The following is a 19,173-nucleotide window of genomic DNA, read 5'->3' as shown; positions in this document are numbered from 1 at the left end:
CCTCTGGCCTCTGCTTCCTACTTATGCCCCCTTCCCCACTGTGGAGCCCATGGAGAGAGGTGCTAGTTCGGGGAGGTGATGTGCTAATCGTAGTTCAGACAACTGGGCAAGCAAAATGCTGTGGTTGGGTAGGGGGGTAGATGAGGGTGGGTTTTCTGTCTGCACGACAGTGGCAGGGGTGTGGACTTTAGAGTTGCTCTAGTACACATCCTGAGGGTTTCCCTTAGGCACAAGAGTTTCAGAGAATGATCCAAGTCTTTGTCACTTCAGTTTACAATTTGGGATGACCATACATTGTTATGCTATCGAACTTGGCGGTCACAACCTGTGCCTCAAGTCAGGTTCAGCCACTTGTCTTCATTAAGCCAATTAAAACAGCCAAATTAAAAGTGGAAAGCAGAATGAAAAAGAGATTTATCCAGTGTGACCATATTACAAAGAGGGACAAAGAGACCCCCCCCCCCCGCCAAGTCTATCTTCAGGGTCCTGAAGGGAGGTCAAAGTTTTATTTTTATTTTTTATTTATTTATTTTTCGAGACAGGGTTTCTCTGTGGTTTTGGAGCCTGTCCTGGAATTAGCTCTTGTAGACCAGGCTGGTCTTGAACTCACAGAGATCCGCCTGCCTCTGCCTCCCGAGTGCTGGGATTAAAGGCTTGCGCCACCGCCACCCGGCGAGGTCAAAGTTTTAAATAGGAACATGGATAGGCACAAAACAGTCCAGGTCAAGGTGTGGTTCCAGCCACCATTGACCCTTCCTTGTCTGGGCTTCAGTCTCTTCCTGTAAGGTGGTTAGAACTGGGGAAAACCTCTTTCCTGGAGACAAGTTCTTCTGGCGTGAGATTCCTGGAAAAATTCCCTTTCTTTGGGGCACATTGTTTAAATAATCTGATAGTCAGATTGACAGACACAAGTGTCTCTTTAATAAAATATTCAAGGTGGAGAGATGGCTTGGAGATTAAAAGCACTTCCTATTCTTGCAAACAACTGGAGTTTGATTCCCAGCACCCAAATGGTGGCTCATAACTGTCTGTAACTCCACAATTTTGGGGGGGGGGATACGACACACTCACTTGTTTATATTTACATATGGATACACACATATGCATACGTGGAAATAAAAATAAACCGGGTGGTGGTGGTACATGCCTTTAATCCCAGCACTCAGGAGGCAGAGGAGGCAGGCAGATCGCTGTGAGTTCAAGGCCAGCCTGGTTTACAGAACCAGAGTTCTGGAATAGGCTTCCAAAGCTACAGAGAAACCCTGTCTTGAAAAACCAAAAGAAAAAGACTCTTTCTTTCTTTCTTTCTTTCTTTCTTTCTTTCTTTCTTTCTTTCTTTCTTTCTTTGGAAAAAGAGTATCTTCATTTTTGCCAGACTAGTTTTTTTTTTTTTTTTTTTTTTTTTTTTGGTTTTTCAAGACAGGGTTTCTCTGTGGTTTTGGAGCCTGTCCTGGAACTAGCTCTTGTAGACCAGGCTGGTCTCCAACTCACAGAGATCCGCCTGCCTCTGCCTCCCGAGTGTTGGGATTAAAGGCGTGTGCCACCACCGCCCGGCATTCTGCCAGGCTAGTTATAGCTACATGGAATTGTGGTAACTGCATGAAGTAATCAATGCCAAGCACCGCGGATGGTGTAGGTATTCAGCAAGTTAGCTCTCTTATCTTCTTTCTACAGTTTGACTATGTGGAAAGCGTGTGGCCTCTGTCACTCTTGCTGTGACTGGCCTGGTTTTGCCTTGAAACCCCTGCTACTGACCCTCTATACAATGACTGGCCATATTTTTGTTCTTGATAGCAGGGAGGTGACTTGAGTCAAGAAGACCCAGGTCCAGATACTTTCTATTAGCTCTGTGTATATACTTAGGATATTAACTAACAAATAGCTGTCTTTTCTTTACAGAGGAGACAGGCCACACAGCAAGTCGAGGTGAGGTTTTCTTGTAACCCAAACCCATTTCCACTGGCCCAAGTTGCTTCACTGTAAAATGGAGCCATTTCTAGCACCAGTAGTTAGTTATACCCTGGGTCTCAACTTAGCACAGAAAGAATGGGGCAGCGTAATGGCTCTTAGAGGCAGCAAGGTCCCAGACAACTGAGCTGATAGTTTCGCTGCTTTCCTAGAATGTGCAAAGGTGAATGGTTTAGGTGAGCCTGTATTTCTTGGATCAATGCCTTTGTTTTCTTCCTGGTAAAGCATGCTCAAAGGCTACCCAAAGAAACAGCAGCTAGAGCCATATAAGCATTTGGTGCCTCCCTATGAACTGGACGCGAGTGTTTGAAGAGCCCAGATGTGGAGTCCGCACAGCATGTATTGGTTTCTTCCTCGATTGGTCTCGCCCAATTTTTTCCTATTTCAGCTAGAGATTGGCTCTATCTTGGCAAAGTTTAGCCTTTAGCACTTAGATACTTACCCATTCACCTGACCCCTCAGAGCCTGGTTTTTGACCTCTAAAATGGAGATAAAAGTCTTGTAGTACAACTGTTAGCTGATGCACGTGAAATGCCTACCTCCTGACACACAGTCAGCCAGCTGTTCTTGGCCACCTACAGAAATAAGTGCAAAAGTTAGCAGTTCTTCACAGGATGTCCTAGCCAAGATCTCAGAAGTCTTCCCCCTCGTGTGCTGCACAAACACATACACACAATTAACTGATGAATGGAATTTTTAAAATTAAAAAAAGTTACAGAATTCCAAAGCAGTAGTAAAACAGAATAAACATTCTCATTCCTCAAGGAAGGAATGAAGATATAGAAAGGAGGGACTAAAGCAGGGCTGAAAACCCAGTAGGATGAACATTACATTCTGTAGCTTCATGTCTGGTGTCTCGGTCACGTGGCATCATAATGTAACATCCAAAAAACCTGGAAAGCCCTGCCCCCGTGAGCCCTTTCTTGGGCTGGCCTTGTTGGCTGACTGAAGCTTTCCTTAGCAAATGTTCCCATTACCCAGGCATCTTTAGCTTCCTGGGATCACCACAGACTTTTCAACGTTACTCTCAAAGCTTCACCTGTTGCCCTCTCAAGGGTTGCCTGTTAGGGGTCTTGGCATCTTCTGAAATTTGGATAGAAACCAGGTGATGGCACAGGCGTGTAAACGCAGTGCTTTTGTGGGGAGGTGGTGGTGGGAAGGTTAGGAGTTCAAGGGCAGCCAGAGTTGCCTCGCAAGTTTGAGATATACTTCAGCCCCTGTCTCAGAAAGCCCTAAACGGAACCAAACACAAATTAATCAGCATCATGAGGGTGGCGGCCAACTTCTGCTGTCAACTATGGGGTGAGGGGCTTGTACCATGGCAGGTCCTGTCTTGTAGTGCAAGGATGGCAGAGAGTAGGAAAACATTTCCCTAGCAAGTGTGAGCATTGGTTCCCCAGGGTGTGTGTGGGGGTGTGTGTGTGTGTGCAGGCCAGAGGTTGATGTTCTGTATCTTCCCCAATTGTTCTCCATCTTATTTTGGGGATAGGGTCTCTCACTAAACCTACCCATCAGTCCTCAGGGATCCTCCTGTCTCTACTTCAGTGCTGCGATTACTTGGCTATTTTACATGGATGTTGTGGATCAAACTCAGGTCTTTTTTTTTTTTTAATTTATTAAAGGTTTTTGCCTCCTCCCCGCCACCGCCTCCCATTCCCCCCCCCCATCAGCCCGAAGAGCAGTCAGGGTTCCCTGCCCTGTGGGAAGTCCAAGGACCTCCCACCTCCTTCCAGGTCTAGTAAGGTGAACATCCAAACTGCCTAGGCTCCCACAAAGCCAGTACGTGCAGTAGGATCAAAACCCAGTGCCACTGTTCTTGAGTTCTCAGCAGCCCTCATTGTCTGTTATGTTCAGCGAGTCCAGTATTATCCCATGCTTTTTCAGACCCAGTCCAGCTGGCCTTGGTGAGTTCCCGAAAGATCATCCCCATTGTCTCAGTGTGTGGGTGCACCCCTCATGGTCCTGAGTTTCTTGCTCGTGCTCTCTTTCCTTCAGCTCCAAACTCAGGTCTTCTTACTTCTGTGGCAAGCACTGTGCCAAATGGCCCATCACCTCAGTACTTCCCCCTAGGACTCTTTCTAATTAAAACATTAATTAAAAACCTTTTACTTATTTGTGTCCTTATTTGTGCTTCTGTGCATGATGTGTGTTTGAGGCAGTGGCACATGTGGTGGAGGTCAGAGAACAACTTGTGTGACTTCCCTTTTCCTTCCTCTGTGTGGGTTCCGGGGACCAAACTCTTGTCATGTAGCAAACGCCCTTACCCACTGTGCTATCTCATCACCCAGCTTTTTAAAATTTTTTTATTTTTTATATTTATTTATTTATTTATTTATTTTGGTGCTTGGTTTTTTGAGATAAGGTTTCTCTGTGTAGCCCTGGCTATCCTGGAACTCACTTTGTAGAGCATTTTCCTATTCTAATGCAAACTGCTTCTTCTTTTTTTTTTTTTTTTTTTAGTTTTTCGAGACAGGGTTTCTCTGTGGCTTTGGAGCCTGTCCTGGGACTAGCTCTGTAGACCAGGCTGGTCTCGAACTCACAGAGATCCACCTGCCTCTACCTCCCGAGTGCTGGGATTAAAGGCGTGCGCCACCATCGCCCGGCTCAAACTGCTTCTTTTTAAAGGCTCAAATATCTTTCTCCCTTCTCTTTTCTTCCTCTTTCCTTCAAACCACTACCTTTCCCCCATCTCTCTTCTTTCTCTCCCCTTCCCTTCCATCCCTTCTGCTCCCCTCACTTCTCTCCTCTCAATTTCTTTTTTCTTTTTCTTTTCTTTCTTTTTCTTTTTTTTTTTTTCTTTTTGGCTTTTCGAGACAGGGTTTCTCTGTAGCTTTGGAGCCTGTCCTGAAACTAGCTCTTATAGACCAGGCTGGCCTTGAACTCACAGAGATCCTCCTGCCTCTGCCTCCCGAGTGCTGGGATTAAAGGTGTGTGCCACCATCGGCCCGGCAGGTAGACCAGAATGGCCTTAAACTCACAGAAAAGGTGTCCATCTCTAAGACACCTTTTGCTTAAAAAGCAAGACATAAAACTGGGAGGTGGTGGCACATCCCTTTAATCCCGACACTCGGGAGGCAGAGGCAGGTGGATCCCTTGAGTTTGTGTCTACAGAGTTCTAGGATAGCCAGGGCTACCCAGAGAAACCCTGTTTTGAAGAAACAAGCAAACTGGCAAAACATATTAAAGATAAATAAAACCTAGTGGTAGGAGCACTTGCCTAGCATACACTAGTCTTAGGATCAATCCCAAATACTATAAAAACAAACAAACCAACCAAATCTATGAACACAAAATGGCCCCGATTTGGCCTGTGGATAGCCTCTAAGGTGACTTTTGTGTCCTTTGACATGTGTCCATCTTTCTTTGAGCACCGCCTTTTTTACTGGCACCACAAGATATTCTTATAGTCTTATAATTTCCCTGCCCCAGCCTCTAAATCAGGATTTTGTTTTGTTTTGTTTTGTTTTAGGAAAAAACAAAGATTGTTTTCTTGTAAAGAGTTTGGAAATCAGTACCTAGAAAGGGCATGGTAGCTCATAAATTTAATACGAAGTTTGTAGAATGAAGCAGCAGGAATGCTGTGAATTCTAAGACTGCCTAGACCATAGAATAAGACCATCTCATTCTATCCACCTACCCCCCCCCCCAAAAAAAGAGACAGATTAAGATTTAGGCATCAGGGTTATAGTTATATATGTTAATAATGTCATCATATTTAGAAAGAAATTTCAGCATGATTTCCCAGCTCCATTATTCCATTCGTGTTTGTTTTTTTAATATTTTATTTATTTATTATGTATACAATATTCTATCTGTGTGTATGCCTGAGAGCCAGAAGAGGGCACCAGACCTCTTTACAGATGGTTGTGAGCCACCATGTGGTTGCTGGGAATTGAACTCAGGACCTTTGGAAGAGCAGGCAATGCTCTTAACCACTGAGCCATCTCTCCAGCCCGCCATTCATGTTTTTTTGTTTAAAATTCTAAATGTTCTTAAATGAGTATGGTGGAACGTAATACTTCCAGACCTTGGGAGGTAGAGGCAGGAGTTCAAGGCCAGCCTGGGTTACAAGAAATCCTGTCTCAAAAAACCAAAAGAACAGCCAGGTGGTGGTGGCACAAGCCTTTAATCCCAGCACTCAGGAGGTTGAGGCAGGTGGATCTCTGTGAGTTTGATTGAGGCCAGCCTGGTCTGCAGAGTGAGTTTCAGGACAGCCAGGGCTACACAGAGAAACCCTGTCTTGAAAAACAAGGAAGGAAGGAAGGGAGGGAGGGAGGGAGGGAGGGAGGAAGGAAGGAAGGAAGGAAGGAAGGAAGGAAGGAAGGAAGGAAGGAAGGAAGGAAGGAAGGAAGGAAAAAGAGACCAAGATATCAGTGAACAAACTTTCCTTTTTCTCTAATTTCTCTACTTATATCAGTGTGGTGATGGATTTTCATTTTAATCAATTCAAAGTCACCACTGTCCTAATGTATTTTGAATTGTCATTGTTTTGATTATATTGTTAAGTATCTGTCTCTATCTTTCTTTGAGCGTCACCTTTTTTCTGACATCATAAGATACTCTTAGATATTATTATAATTTCCTAATTTCTTTGATTATACACATACTATACACCTATATTTGTCTCTGAGTATGTCTCTCTCTGAAGCTCTTTCTCAATCACATATATCTTAAGGCCCTTATAGTAGTTCAGAATACAATCTGAATATGGTGGTGCACACCTGCAGATAGTCCCACTCAGAAGATTGAGATAGTTGAGTTGCTTGAAACACAAGCTCACGAGCAGATCAGCGTGATCAACATAACAGTACTACTCTATCTAAAAGAAAAAGAGCCAGGCGGTGGTAGTGCACGCCTTTAATCCCAGCGCCCTGGAGACAGAGGCAGGCAGATCCCTGTCTTGAAAAACAAACAAAAAAAAGAAGCAGCCGCTGGAGAGAGGATGCCTCAGTTAAGCACACCGACTGCTCTTGTAGAGAACTCAGATTGGATTCCCACATCCACGTGACAACACACAACTGTTTGTAACTCCAGTTCCAGGGAATCCAGTGCCCTCCAAAGACACAAACCTATATTCAGGCAAAACATCTGAATACATGAAATAAGATAATGATAATAATAAATTTTTAAAAAAATATTCCATGGTAGAGAGATAGTAAATGATTCACAAATCATGGAGAAGAGGGGGATAGAGGTGAGAAGGAAATGGAGTCTAGAGGTATTTGGGAGTTGGGCATGGTGGCTCCTGTCTGTAAACACAGTACTTGGGAGTTAGAGGCAAGAGGATCAGGAGTTTATCAAGATCACCTTGGATATATAGCAAGTGAGACCCCATGTTAAACAAATAAACAAGCAAACAGCCCCAATCAAAGATCAAATAAACAATGACAAAAGATACTGTATACCTATTTTGGAATTTTACAGACCAAAATTAAAAGGAGGCCTAGGGGTTGGTAGTAGAGTTCGGGGCCCGAGCACCTGTTTAGTGTGTATGAGATCCTATGTTCAGGGCCCTGGGTTTCATCCCTACCACTAAAGCATAGTGACATTCTCATGCAGTTTATCTACAGAATATATGGGGGTGTTATTGGGAGCCCAGCCAAGACCTCAAGTTATTGCTCTGCACACATTCTATTCCAGCCCTCTCTCCCAGGTGGCTGGGTGAGACCAAGCCAGCCTTCAGCACAAGGCCAGATCCCTGTTGCTTCCAAATTCTGAAGCCTGCAGTGCCCAGTCTCTGATTGGTTCCCAATAAGACTTGAATCTTGGAAAGGAACTTATTTCCTAAACACTTTTCTGTGTGAGGAACAATATCTGAGACTTTCATAGGTAGAATTTTAGGGGACAAAGACAGTTGTAGGTTTGAATCCTGGCTCTGTCACTTGAGTTTCCTTCTCCTCATCTGCAAGACAGAGATACTACTACTTCATAGCACTTGGCCCTTAAAGAAAGGCAGACATTGTTACCGCTAATCTTCCGAAGTAATGAAATTGTTATTTAAGTTCTTTTTATGAACAAGAAAATCAAGAATCAGGAACGTGAGGTACTTGGCAGATCTCCGTGAGTGAATACCTTCTGCTCCAGGAAGGCATGCCTTTGTGTTTCCACATGCTCACAAACTTCCTGGTGTGTAGGATGATTTTCACAAATAGGAATTCGTGGACGCAGTCTCACTGACTTAAAAGAGTGTGCAGTTTCCTTTTGTCCAGTGATATGTCTGGGCTAAGGGCATTAGAGAAGATTGTGGGAAGACTGGGTGGTGCTGAGACCAAAAGCCTGATGTTCTTTACCACTTATTGAGCTCCTCCAGGTAGAAAAGCCAAACTGTCTTTAGCTGAGGAACAGCAAACTCGCCAACCTTAATTTGACTCATGTTTCCCCGGCCTAGTTCCTCTTTATAGTGTCATTATAAACTGTATCTTGCTTTATAGCTCAGGTTGGCCTCCAACTCAAAATCTTCCTTATTTAGCCTCCTAAGTGATAGAATTGCTGGCAGAGCCACTTTTTAAAAAAGTTTTTTTTTTAACCACTTGAATCTTTAAAACCTTTTTTAGTACACTTATTTATCTTTCTGAGTGTATGTATACCACACATTGAGTTGTGCATGTTGAGGTCAGAGGAAAACTTATGGGAGTTGGTTCTTTCTTTCCATCTTGTGGGCTCTGGGGTATTGAACTCAGGTTGTCAGGCTTGGTGGCAATTGCTTTTACTGAGCCATCTCTCTGTACCGGAATCCTTTTTAAAAATCACATTTATTTATTATTTGCGTGCATTTTGTGTCTGGACATGTTTGTGCCACACTGTGCATATAGAGGGTAGGAGTTAGTTCTGTCCTTCTGCCACATGGGTCCTGGGGATCAAAATTGAGTTATTAGGTTTGGTAGGAAGTGCCGTGACACCATCTCACCAGCCCTGGAACCTTTAAAAAAATTTTTTGAACTATTTATTTATTATTTTTATTTTACATGTGTGAGTGTTTTGCCTGCCTGCATGTATGTGCACTGTGTGCATGCCTGGTGCCCTCAGAAGCCAGAAGAGGGCACCAAATCTTCCTGGAATTGGAGTTGAGGATGTTTGTGAACTGCCATGTGGGTGCTGAAAATAGAACCCAGATCTCTGCAAGAACAGCAAGTGTTCTCAATTGCTGAGCCATCTCGCCAGCCCCCGCCCATCCTTGAATCTCAATATTACCTTAAATACTTATCCTTACTTGACTTATGAGTAAATTCACCTAAGCAGGGCAAATGATTGGAAAAACATTTGACCAGGAATCTGCAACTTGTGCAACACTGGCAAGCTATTAAATCTTCCTAGAACTTGATTCCTCTTCCACAGAATGGAAACTTGACTTACATCGTTCCCAAGGCTATTGCCGGGTGTGTTGGCTCATGCCTGTAATCACAACTCTTAGGTGGCAGAGGATCTTTTTGAGTTTGAGGCCAGCCATATTTGTATAGTGAGTTTCAGGCCAGCTAGGGCTATGTAGTCAGACCCAGTCTCAAAAACAAAACGAATCCCCAAACAACAAATGAAAAAAATATGAAATGTTAGCTGGGCAGAAGGGTTATTCTTTTTGTTTTGAGACAGGCTCTTGAAGCTCAGGCTGACCTGGAACTTGGTGTGTAGTCCAGGTTGGCCTGAGAAGTCAGTTCTTCTTCCTCAATTTAGGATTGCTGTCAGGAGCCATCACACTTCGACAACAGTGAGATCTTCATAATGACTTTATAATGACATGCTGATTCTAAGAAACAAAAGATAAAACTGGGTGGTGGTGGCGCACGCCTTTAATCCCAGTACTTGGGAGGCAGAGGCAGGTGGATCTCAGTTGGAGGCCAGTCTGGTCTACAAAATGAGTTCCAGGACAGCCAGGGCTGTTACACAGAGAAACCCTGTCTCAAAAAACAAAACAAAAACAAAACAACTACCAAATAACTGGGGGACTGCTATGCACCAGGTACAGTAGGCAGGCATTTTCATCCTCATTTCAGCTTCAGGTAGGACTAGAAATAGCAGAGCTAGAGAGATGAGAAGGCAGGTCTGTGGGACTGCAGGGTGCGCTTCCCGCTCAGTACCCTACTCCTTCTGCTAGGATGACCGAAGCTTAGTCCTGAAGTAGAATCTACTTAGTTTGTCTCTGTATATAATTAGGAGCAGTTCACTAGAGGAGGAACAACGCTCCTCCTCCTCTTCAGACACTTTCAAACTATGGTAGAGGCTTTATAGTATACAAGAAATGTTGCAAAGAGTGTACATTATTTTCAGTCAATATGAGCTACCAGTTGTTAAACACATTCATTTTTCTTTTGTTTACTCAACATGTATTGCTTACTATACAAGGTACAAAGGGTCTCTGCGCTTAATTAATTCAGTCCGATGTGAGAATATAAATTTAATTAGAATGTGCACAGGTATTCAAGCAGTGGACACACAATCTGTGCATATAGGTACAGACCTGATGAATAATTTAGATGATCCCCAAATACAGATATATGTCACCCCCTCCCAAGAACTTTTTTGTTTGTGGTGTTATGATTTGAATCCAGGACCCTGCATATGCTAGACAAATGTCTACCACTGATCTGAAGTTCCAAAGTACTGGTTCAATACACAGTTGTTACCAATGAACCTATGGAGAAACAGCTTAGGGAACCTGCACACGGTACATGTACATGTAGCAGGTACCACAATAATTATAACCTCTATGTATGTAAATGTTTGAAAAGCAGTACACTACAGGCTCACAAATTGGCAAATGGGCAAACAGGTGTTTTGCACAGAAGTCACTGGTGGGTGATGGATAAAATGCATAAAATATAAAAACGGGTTGGGGAGATGGTTCAGTGGTTAAGAGCCCTTGCTACGCTTGCAGAGGACCTACATTCCATTTCCAGCACCCATTTGGTGGGCCTCAATCATCCATAACTCCAGTTCCAGGGAATTGGATGTCCTCTTCTGACCTCCACTGGTACCAGGCACACATGTGGTGCATATACATGGAATAAACAAAAATGTAAACATCCAGGCCTTTTTTTTTTTGGTAGCAGTAGTTTCCACGAAAGTATATACACACGTACACACTTAGTGTTTATACATTTACAATGCATACAGAACAGCTGAAAGCATTAATTAAAATGCTGATGGCCAGTGATGCTGGGGTAAGCATAATGTATTTTTACTCTAAGCGGGACCAAAGCGTCCAAAGCGTCTAAAAATCCACATTCTCTAGGGAGTGAGGAGTTTCCTGTTTTCCTTTAAAAACAAAACAACAACAAAAAACCCAGAGGTGTAAGTCAGCTAAGTCTTCCCCAAGCAGCGGGCACACAGAATGCGGGGGGGGGGGCGAGCGGGGAGGAGGCGGGAGGGGGCGGAGATTCCTAGAAAACGCCGCCTTGCGTGGCGTGGTTCTCACAGAAAGACCTGGGAGAAGAAGCAAAGGACATTGGGGAGGAGCTGAAAGCCTGCTTGCGAACTAGGGTGTGTGCGTGCGCGTGCGCGAGTGGTTGCGAGCGCGCATGGGCACGTACCAGTTCGGGGGGCCACTGTCTATGAATACGAGCTCCTCTTCCGGTTTGTCTAGAGACTGCGCATGCGCATCACTGGCCTTTAAACGTGCACCGCCGGTCCATCCGGTAAAAGGATCCGGCCTACAAATTACGAATTTGTTCCTCCGCCGCCAAGAGGAACTATTTTCTCTCAGTCTGGTAAATACTTTTAACTAACCACCTCCAAATAAGGAGCATATACCACCAGATTTATCTCAGTCACCACATAATGAAAGCTTCCTAGGGTTTATTCTGGCTCAAAGTAGACAAAAATCGGAGAGACACCTCGCGGAGGGATCCGATTTGTTGTGGTGAGGTGCAGAGGTGGGGGGAGGAGACGCTGACAAACCAAGATGGCGGTGGCGGCGATGAAACCTGCGGCGACCGGGACTTAACTGTAGTAGCAAAGGCTGCAGTAGTTGGTAGGCAGCGGCAGGGTGTGGAAGAAACGGAACAGGATTAAGGGTCGGTAATAGAAACCTCAGCCTGAGACTTTTAGAGTACGGCACCCGCCCCCCTAGGCCCTGACGGGCGGTGGCCGTCCTGCCTAGGGCCTAGACTCCGAGAAGTGCCTCGGTTTCAGACAGCGGCGGCGCCATGAGTCCTTAAGGGCAGTCTGAGCCCTCCCGATCTCTGGCCCAGCCCTCGGGCCCACCATGGAGCTGGGGTCCGACGATTTCCTACCGCCGCCGGAGTGCCCGGTGTTCGAGCCTAGCTGGGCCGAGTTCCGAGACCCTCTTGGCTACATCGCGAAAATCAGACCCATCGCCGAGAAGTCCGGCATTTGCAAGATCCGCCCACCTGCGGTAAGACCGGGAGCTGATGGTCGCCGGCGGCGAGCTTGTGGGTGGATCCGGGTAGCCCGTGGTGAAGTCCCGAGCGGAGGGTAGCAGGTGTGGGAAGATGGATTGACTGGGATCTTGTGGGTGCCTTGCTCATCTTAGAAAGCGTGCTGGAGTTAGGGGTTCTCCCGTTTTGTGGCATGCCAGAGACCTGGTGTCTGAGCCCACTCCCACCCACCTTGCTCTTGAGATGCTAGTGGGCTGGGGAGAGTTCGCAGGGAGGCACGGAAAATAATCTGGTAGTCTGTGTCCTCTACATCAAGGCTATACTAAGTAATGACTACTGTGTCATCTTCTTTAAGGCAGGCTGTGTGGTGTAGTGGAAAGATCACACTTAAATTCAGGGAGACAGAATTTAAAACTACTTAGAAGGTTAGCATCTGTATGACCTTGGGCATGTAAGGTAATCTCTGAGCCTGTGAAATTGTGTACTGGGAATAATGAGATTAAACTAGGTAACATAGTACACTCTGGTAAGTGGTAATTACCGTGACTCTGGAGGTGCTTGATGTGGTCATTGGTTTGCTCCTGTGTGTGTTGACTCATGTTTACTCACACCCTGTCAGGCCAATTCATCTATGATAATATCCTGCCCTGATGGGTCAGTGAGGAAATCATTCTCACACTGGGTGCTTTTTCTGCCTCCTCAGAGATGGGTTTAGGAATTTGTTCCGTTTTCTAGTTGAAGGCAATGTCAGAACTTGCGCAGGGTCTCCACAGACTTTCTATGAAGAAATTTAGACCAGTTAGCTTGGTATGTCCCTTCTCAGAAGATTTCTACTCTACCTCTGGCCCAGATTTGTAGGTGATCCTATAAGATAAGGCTTTCTTGGGTCCCCAGAAACAGAGCAGAGCTATGGAAATCTCTCTTGGTTCCCAAACGTCAGCAAAAAGGACCATATCTTTGGTACTAGTCCTGACTTGACCAGAAGTTTTCCAAAGGCTAGGACAGGCTGCTGCCTCGCTGATGCTGGAGGAGAGATGAAGATCGGTGTTTAGTGGCCACATGGGATTTGGTGGGTTGGATTGAGTTCTCTTGCAGCACTGTATTTCTGAGGAGGTGATCCAGGATGTGGAGCCTCATTCCCACCTGAGGAGACCACCACAGGTCTCCTTATCTGACCTAATGTTTTTGGTGCCCTTCCATTGGCTGGCTTTAGATGGGTCCTCTAGGGTCTAGGAAGAGTTAGGTAAGCTAATTTTTTTCCTTGTTGGAGCCCGGCTACAGTGTCTGAGGATGCTTTTCTCTGGTGAGTTAGTCACAACTGGTAGTAACAGGCCTGGAAGGTCAACAGAAAGGAAAGGTTGGACGCCTGGATCGCCTTGAGGAAAATTCTTTGAAGTAGTCAGGAGAGGCACCTCTGACCTAGGGATAGTTGAGATCTGAATTTCCCTTTTTCTCCTTCCGGCTTTTGGGCAGGTTGGCCTTAGATAGGTGCGATTACCCTGCTTTGGGGGACCAGGATGGGAAAGAATGACAAGCCCATGGTGTGTGTATGTAGTAGTCATGCATGTGTGTCCTTGTGTGGCCAGAAAAGAATGTCCTTTGGTAGGTTTCTTTTTTCTGCTCCAATAGCTTGCTTCTTTCCAGTCCAAGAGACCTGACTCTGTTTTTGTTGTTGACGGTTTTGTGTGCCCCCCCCCCCCGCTTAAAACACCTTTAGGCCCTAAAGCACCTGGCTTTTTTCTGTTTGGAACTTGAATTACTCAAGTAATCAAGTAATCCTGAACCTAAGTGATGCTTGGGTTCAGGATGCAAATCTGTGTGCGAGTAGGTATTGGAGTTTGTCTTAGAGGGGTGGATTTGGGTTTGAATTTCAGAGCATATGACTGCTACACTTGGTATAGATGGATGGGCCATATGGGAGCTTCACAGCTTCTTGAATTAGATAGCCATCCTGTTTGTCACCACACTAAATGCCTTCATCCTGAGCATTTTGTACTAGTATGGGACTGAAGATGAGAGGTTTGCTGGACCTTCCCCATGTCTCTGTTGTAGCTCCTGCTTTAGGATTTCAGTTCTGCAATCTCCTGTCAGGTGCTTGATGTTGCACTGATTCTTTAGAATTTGGCTGAGCAAGAAAAAGGGATACCTGGAGTTTTGTGTTTGAGCACCTTTCTGTCTGGGTTATCTGTGCTGATGGGAGTGTGGTGGACAGTAAGAGAGTATGGGGAGCTCCACTGGGCTTAAGCTATACCATTATTAGCCTAAATTTTTTTTCTCTCCTGCTTTACTCAGCCTCAGGTGCTCTCTCTCTACTACTGTGGGTTGGGGAAGAACATGTGTACTCGCAAATAAGAATCCTCTGACTCCTTTTCTAAGAGGGCGAGCATGCATGCAGAAGAGATCAACAGCCTTCTTTCTTTTCCCATTCCTTTACCCTCCTTTCATATGTATGCACTTGTGTATGGATGCTGGTAGCTTGATGTAGTGCAAAGAACCATTGATCAGAGGACATGGATTCTAGTGTTGGCTCTATTGCTAACTAGCATGTAGTTTCTTCTCCCCAGTTGTAAAATGAAGACATGGATCTAGGTTATTCTAGGGTCTTTTGTCTTTTTTTTTTTTTTTTTTTTTTAAACCACTTCCTACACAACAGAGCTCCAGGAAAGAGAGACTGTCTGGGGAAGTATTGATGAGTCTGTTGGGAAGGGGAGTCTTTAGCTGTTCTTTGGGTAGAACAGAAAAAGCTTCAATTAATTTTTCTTGGTTTCCCTTCTGTAAATCCTTGCGTTTTTTGCCACAACTATTGGGCTTCCCACTTCCAGACTTCCTTCCCTGTCTCTTATACCATGCAAGTATATGAGAGAGAGCCCACAGGCAGCCTTTCAGACCTGGTGAGTGAGTAAGAGATGCAGATGCATGTTCCTTTGTCTTTCCTGCAGTGTCTTCTATGACTCTAACTGAGAGAACAGACATTGACAGCCTAAACTATTAGTCCCTGTCAGAACCAGAGCTGAGCTACCCTGTATGGGTATTCACTGATGGGGTCAGACTTAGAGATCAAATGTCTTGTTAGTAAGTCAGGGCCAGAATTCATATGCCCACCTTACAGATAAGAAAACAGGCTGAGAAAGAAAGGTAATAAGATTTCATAGCTAGTAACTAGTAGAGCTACAATGTGAACCAAGGTCTTTTGACTTCAGGTCCTGCCTGTTTGGTTGCCAGAACTCTGGGTTATATGTCCTGCCTAGGGAAGGGTGGTGATGCGGGTGTATAGAAGGTTTGTGGTGAGTTTTTTATAATTCTCAAAATCCTAACACTTTACTGTTGGGAAAGACTGAGAAGAAGTTTACAAGGGTGTGTACATGAGGCCTTGCATACGGGCTTGATGGGTCCTTATGCTCTGTATAAGGCTTGGGGAGAGTTGGAAGTAGATCCGTTTATATGTTTGCCAGGTTGATGGATCTGAGGTGTCAAGACATTTTAAGAAATATTAATGGAGCACTAAGTGGGTTTAGGTTCCCTCTGATCATACATTAAAGTGGGATAACCCAAGTTCCTTTCCTCTTTCTATTCTAGGATTGGCAGCCACCCTTTGCTGTGGAAGTGGACAACTTCAGATTTACGCCCCGAATCCAGAGGTTGAATGAACTGGAGGTGAGATTTGGAGAGGGTTTAAGTGTGCCCAGGACATAAAAGAGGCTTTGGAGTTCCAGATGTAAGGGCAAAGACAATTCACTTTTTTTTTTTTTTTTTTTAATTTGGCTTTTTGAGATAGAATTTCTCTTTGTAGCCCTGGGTGTCCTAGAACAACTATGTACACCAAACTGGCCTTGAACTCACAGAAATTTGCCTGCTTCTTGCCCCCCCTCCCCCATGCTGGGATTAAAAGCGTGTGAGACTAAAGGCTGGGATGTCCTTTCCCATAAAACTTTTTTACTTATGAATTTTCCCTGTCAATACCTGTCCTACCTACCTGGGTCAACAAAAGGTAGCTGTGTGGCTGGCTGAAACCTCTTCCTTGATCAGCTCATTGTGGCCTCATATATCTAATTTATCCATGGATTTGTGCTTCCTACCTTCCTTTTTTGATACTTAGAAGAGTGGATGGTGATGTCGAAGAGCAAAAACAGCACAAGAACTGGTCTGTTTCCCGGCACTCGGGAGGCAGAGGCAGGCGGATCTCTGTGAGTTCGAGACCAGCCTGGTCTACAAGAGCTAGTTCCAGGACAGGCTCCAAAGCCACAGAGAAACCCTGTCTCGAAAAACCAAAAAAAAAAAAAAAAAAAAAAGAACTGGTCTGTGTAGAGGCTGGAATGGTTAGAGACATGGACGGGGTCAGGCAGGTAGCCTTTTCCCTCCCTTTTGTTCTGTACAGGACGTCTGGGCCCCTAGGACAGGTGGTATTTTTCATTGGAGCTTGAGAATGCCCTGGGATAGTGAGAGTGGGGAGAGTGGGTGTCCTAAAGCTGGTTTTAGGCACGGTCCTGGGGTTTTCCATAGAAGATACAAGTTAGATGCATGTTCCCTTCCCACTCCTCCTCCAGTAATATGTGTCTTTGAGCCTTTTTCAGTATTCTAGTGCAGTATTGCACCCAGCTGAATACCACTACCCCCAAATTTACTTTTTTATTTTTTCAAATATTTATTTATTATATATACAATATTCTGTCTGCGTGTATGCCTTCAGGCCAGAAGAGGGCACCAGACCTCTTTACAGATGGTTGTGAGCCACCATGTGGTTGCTGGGAATTGAACTCAGGACCTTTGGAAGAGCAGGCAATGTTCTTAACCGCTGAGCCATCTCTCCAGCCCCCCAAATTTGCTTTTTTTTAAGACCAGAATTCTTCAGCATTGGCACTATTGACAATTTGGATCAGATCTGTCTATCTTTCTATCAATCTATCTATCTATCTATCTATCTATCTATCTATCTATCTATCTATCTATCTAGGTCATGGGGTAGTTGTATGTGGATATACATGAAGCATAAAGTTGTTCTTCATTGAGAATTACTGCCCTAAACTCAGTCTAGATATTGTTCAAGTCAGAACCAGAGTTAATCTCTTGTGAGTAGTGTGAGTTCCTTAGAGAAATAAAATCTGACCAGGTCTGTGGCTGGTATAGCTGTGGACAGGTATTACCTAGCACTGAACAAGCGTAGGTCTTCTAGAGTTAATAAGGGAAGTTTATAAAGGTAAGGGGTGGGTTCGTATGAATGGTGTTCTTAGTCCCATTAGGATTTTCACTGCCAAGGAACTTTAGTTCATTTCTTACCTTGAGTATACCTTAGTTCTTCTCTACCTAGGACTCAGAGGACTGACTAGAAAAGGGCCTCTGTCTCAAGTGATTTGTTTTTGTTTTTTGAGACAGGGTTTCCTTGTAGCTTTGGGGCCTGTCCCAGAACTAGCTCTTGTAGATCTGCTTGCCTCTGCCACCGCCCCCCCCCCAGTGCTGGGATTAAAGGTGTGCGCCACCGCTGCCTGGCATTTCTGAAGTTTCTAGAGGGTCTTAACCATTCTTATTAATTAAGTCCATATCTCTGGGGTAAGTGTACTATTTTCCTTTTCCCATTTTTTGTTTTCAAAATAGTGTCTCAAGTAACCCAGGCAGGCCTCAAATCTGCTGTGTAATGGAGTCTGGAGTTTAACTCCTCATCTTCCTGCCTCTGCCTTTCAAGTGCTGGATTACAAGTGTGAGCTACGAAACCTGGCACTTATTTTCTAATAAAAATATATGGGGTGCAGTGAGTGGTGCGCATTTGCTCAATCAGCAAATCAGCTGAGAGAAGGCTAAGCTTAGAGTTACTTGATTATTTATGTATCTTAGTCCTTGTTGTGTGACTTAACTGTTTTCCCCCCTATTTCTTCATCTGTATAAGACATAATAATACACAAACAACCTTGTCAAGAGAATGAGATAAAGACTATTACGACCTTGTGGAAAATGAGAAAAAAGTGGGGCCAAGCACTGTCTTGAGCCCAGAGCTCATTTCACTCGAAGTCTACTCTGTTCCCTTCCTCCCCTAAGTTTGAGCCAGAAAATGGGACACTGCAGAGTGTGGGGGGTGGGATGGAGTGTTGGTGGTAATGTATGGGTGGTGGTAGGAGGTGGCCGGTGTTTTTGAGCCATTTCTTCTTTAGGCCCAGACAAGAGTGAAACTGAACTATTTGGACCAGATTGCCAAATTCTGGGAGATCCAGGGCTCATCCTTAAAGATTCCCAATGTAGAACGGCGCATCTTGGACCTCTATAGCCTCAGCAAAGTAAGAACAGGTTTTTCTCAAATATTTCCCAACCCTATCTCAATAAACCCTTGCTATGCTTAGGACCCCTTCTGGTTTGGATGTTGGGTCTCTGGGCTGTATGGAAGGGGTGGACTGGTAGCACAGCAGAATATTTTCCCACCTCTAACAGCAGTTTGAGATTGGGAGAAGCGAGAGGCTGCAGTTGTCTTTCTTACCTTTCTGTAGACCTACTTCTGGATGTTCACATCCATCATGGCCCTTTTTGCTCTTCCTTGCAGATTGTGGTGGAAGAAGGTGGTTATGAAACTATCTGTAAGGATCGTCGGTGGGCTCGTGTGGCCCAGCGCCTCAACTACCCACCTGGCAAAAACATTGGTTCCCTGCTACGCTCTCACTATGAACGCATTGTTTATCCCTATGAAATGTATCAGTCTGGAGCCAACCTTGTGGTAAGGATGACAGGCTATGGTGGAGTAAAAAAGTCTTTATCCCCAGGCACATATTGGTACACTTCTTTTTTTGTTTGTTTATTTGTTTATATTTGACACAGGGTCTTGGTATGTGGCAGGCTGGCCTAGAAGTCACCACGCAGTTAGCCCACTTACCGTGTAGCTCAGACTGCACTTAAA

General features: G+C 44.7%; 1 protein-coding gene across 6 annotated transcripts in view; it reads left to right on the top strand.

Annotated features, from left to right (window-relative positions):
* Positions 1–11,849: 11,849 nt before the first annotated feature.
* The window catches only part of Kdm5c (lysine demethylase 5C), a 41,560-nt gene continuing 34,236 nt past the window's right edge, over positions 11,850–19,173 (top strand). For all 6 annotated transcript variants that reach the window (XM_057759032.1, XM_057759028.1, XM_057759033.1 and 3 more), the window contains exons 1-4: positions 11,850–12,316; positions 15,876–15,953; positions 18,440–18,562; positions 18,823–18,993. In XM_057759032.1, the coding sequence (XP_057615015.1) occupies positions 12,167–12,316; positions 15,876–15,953; positions 18,440–18,562; positions 18,823–18,993 (522 nt within the window). In that variant the 5' untranslated portion in view covers positions 11,850–12,166. The remainder of the gene's footprint in view (positions 12,317–15,875; positions 15,954–18,439; positions 18,563–18,822; positions 18,994–19,173) is intronic.

The sequence above is a fragment of the Chionomys nivalis genome, chromosome X (genome assembly GCF_950005125.1).
Source record: "Chionomys nivalis chromosome X, mChiNiv1.1, whole genome shotgun sequence".
NCBI classification, from domain to species: Eukaryota; Metazoa; Chordata; class Mammalia; order Rodentia; family Cricetidae; genus Chionomys; species Chionomys nivalis.
This window is presented reverse-complemented; position numbering and strand designations above follow the sequence as displayed.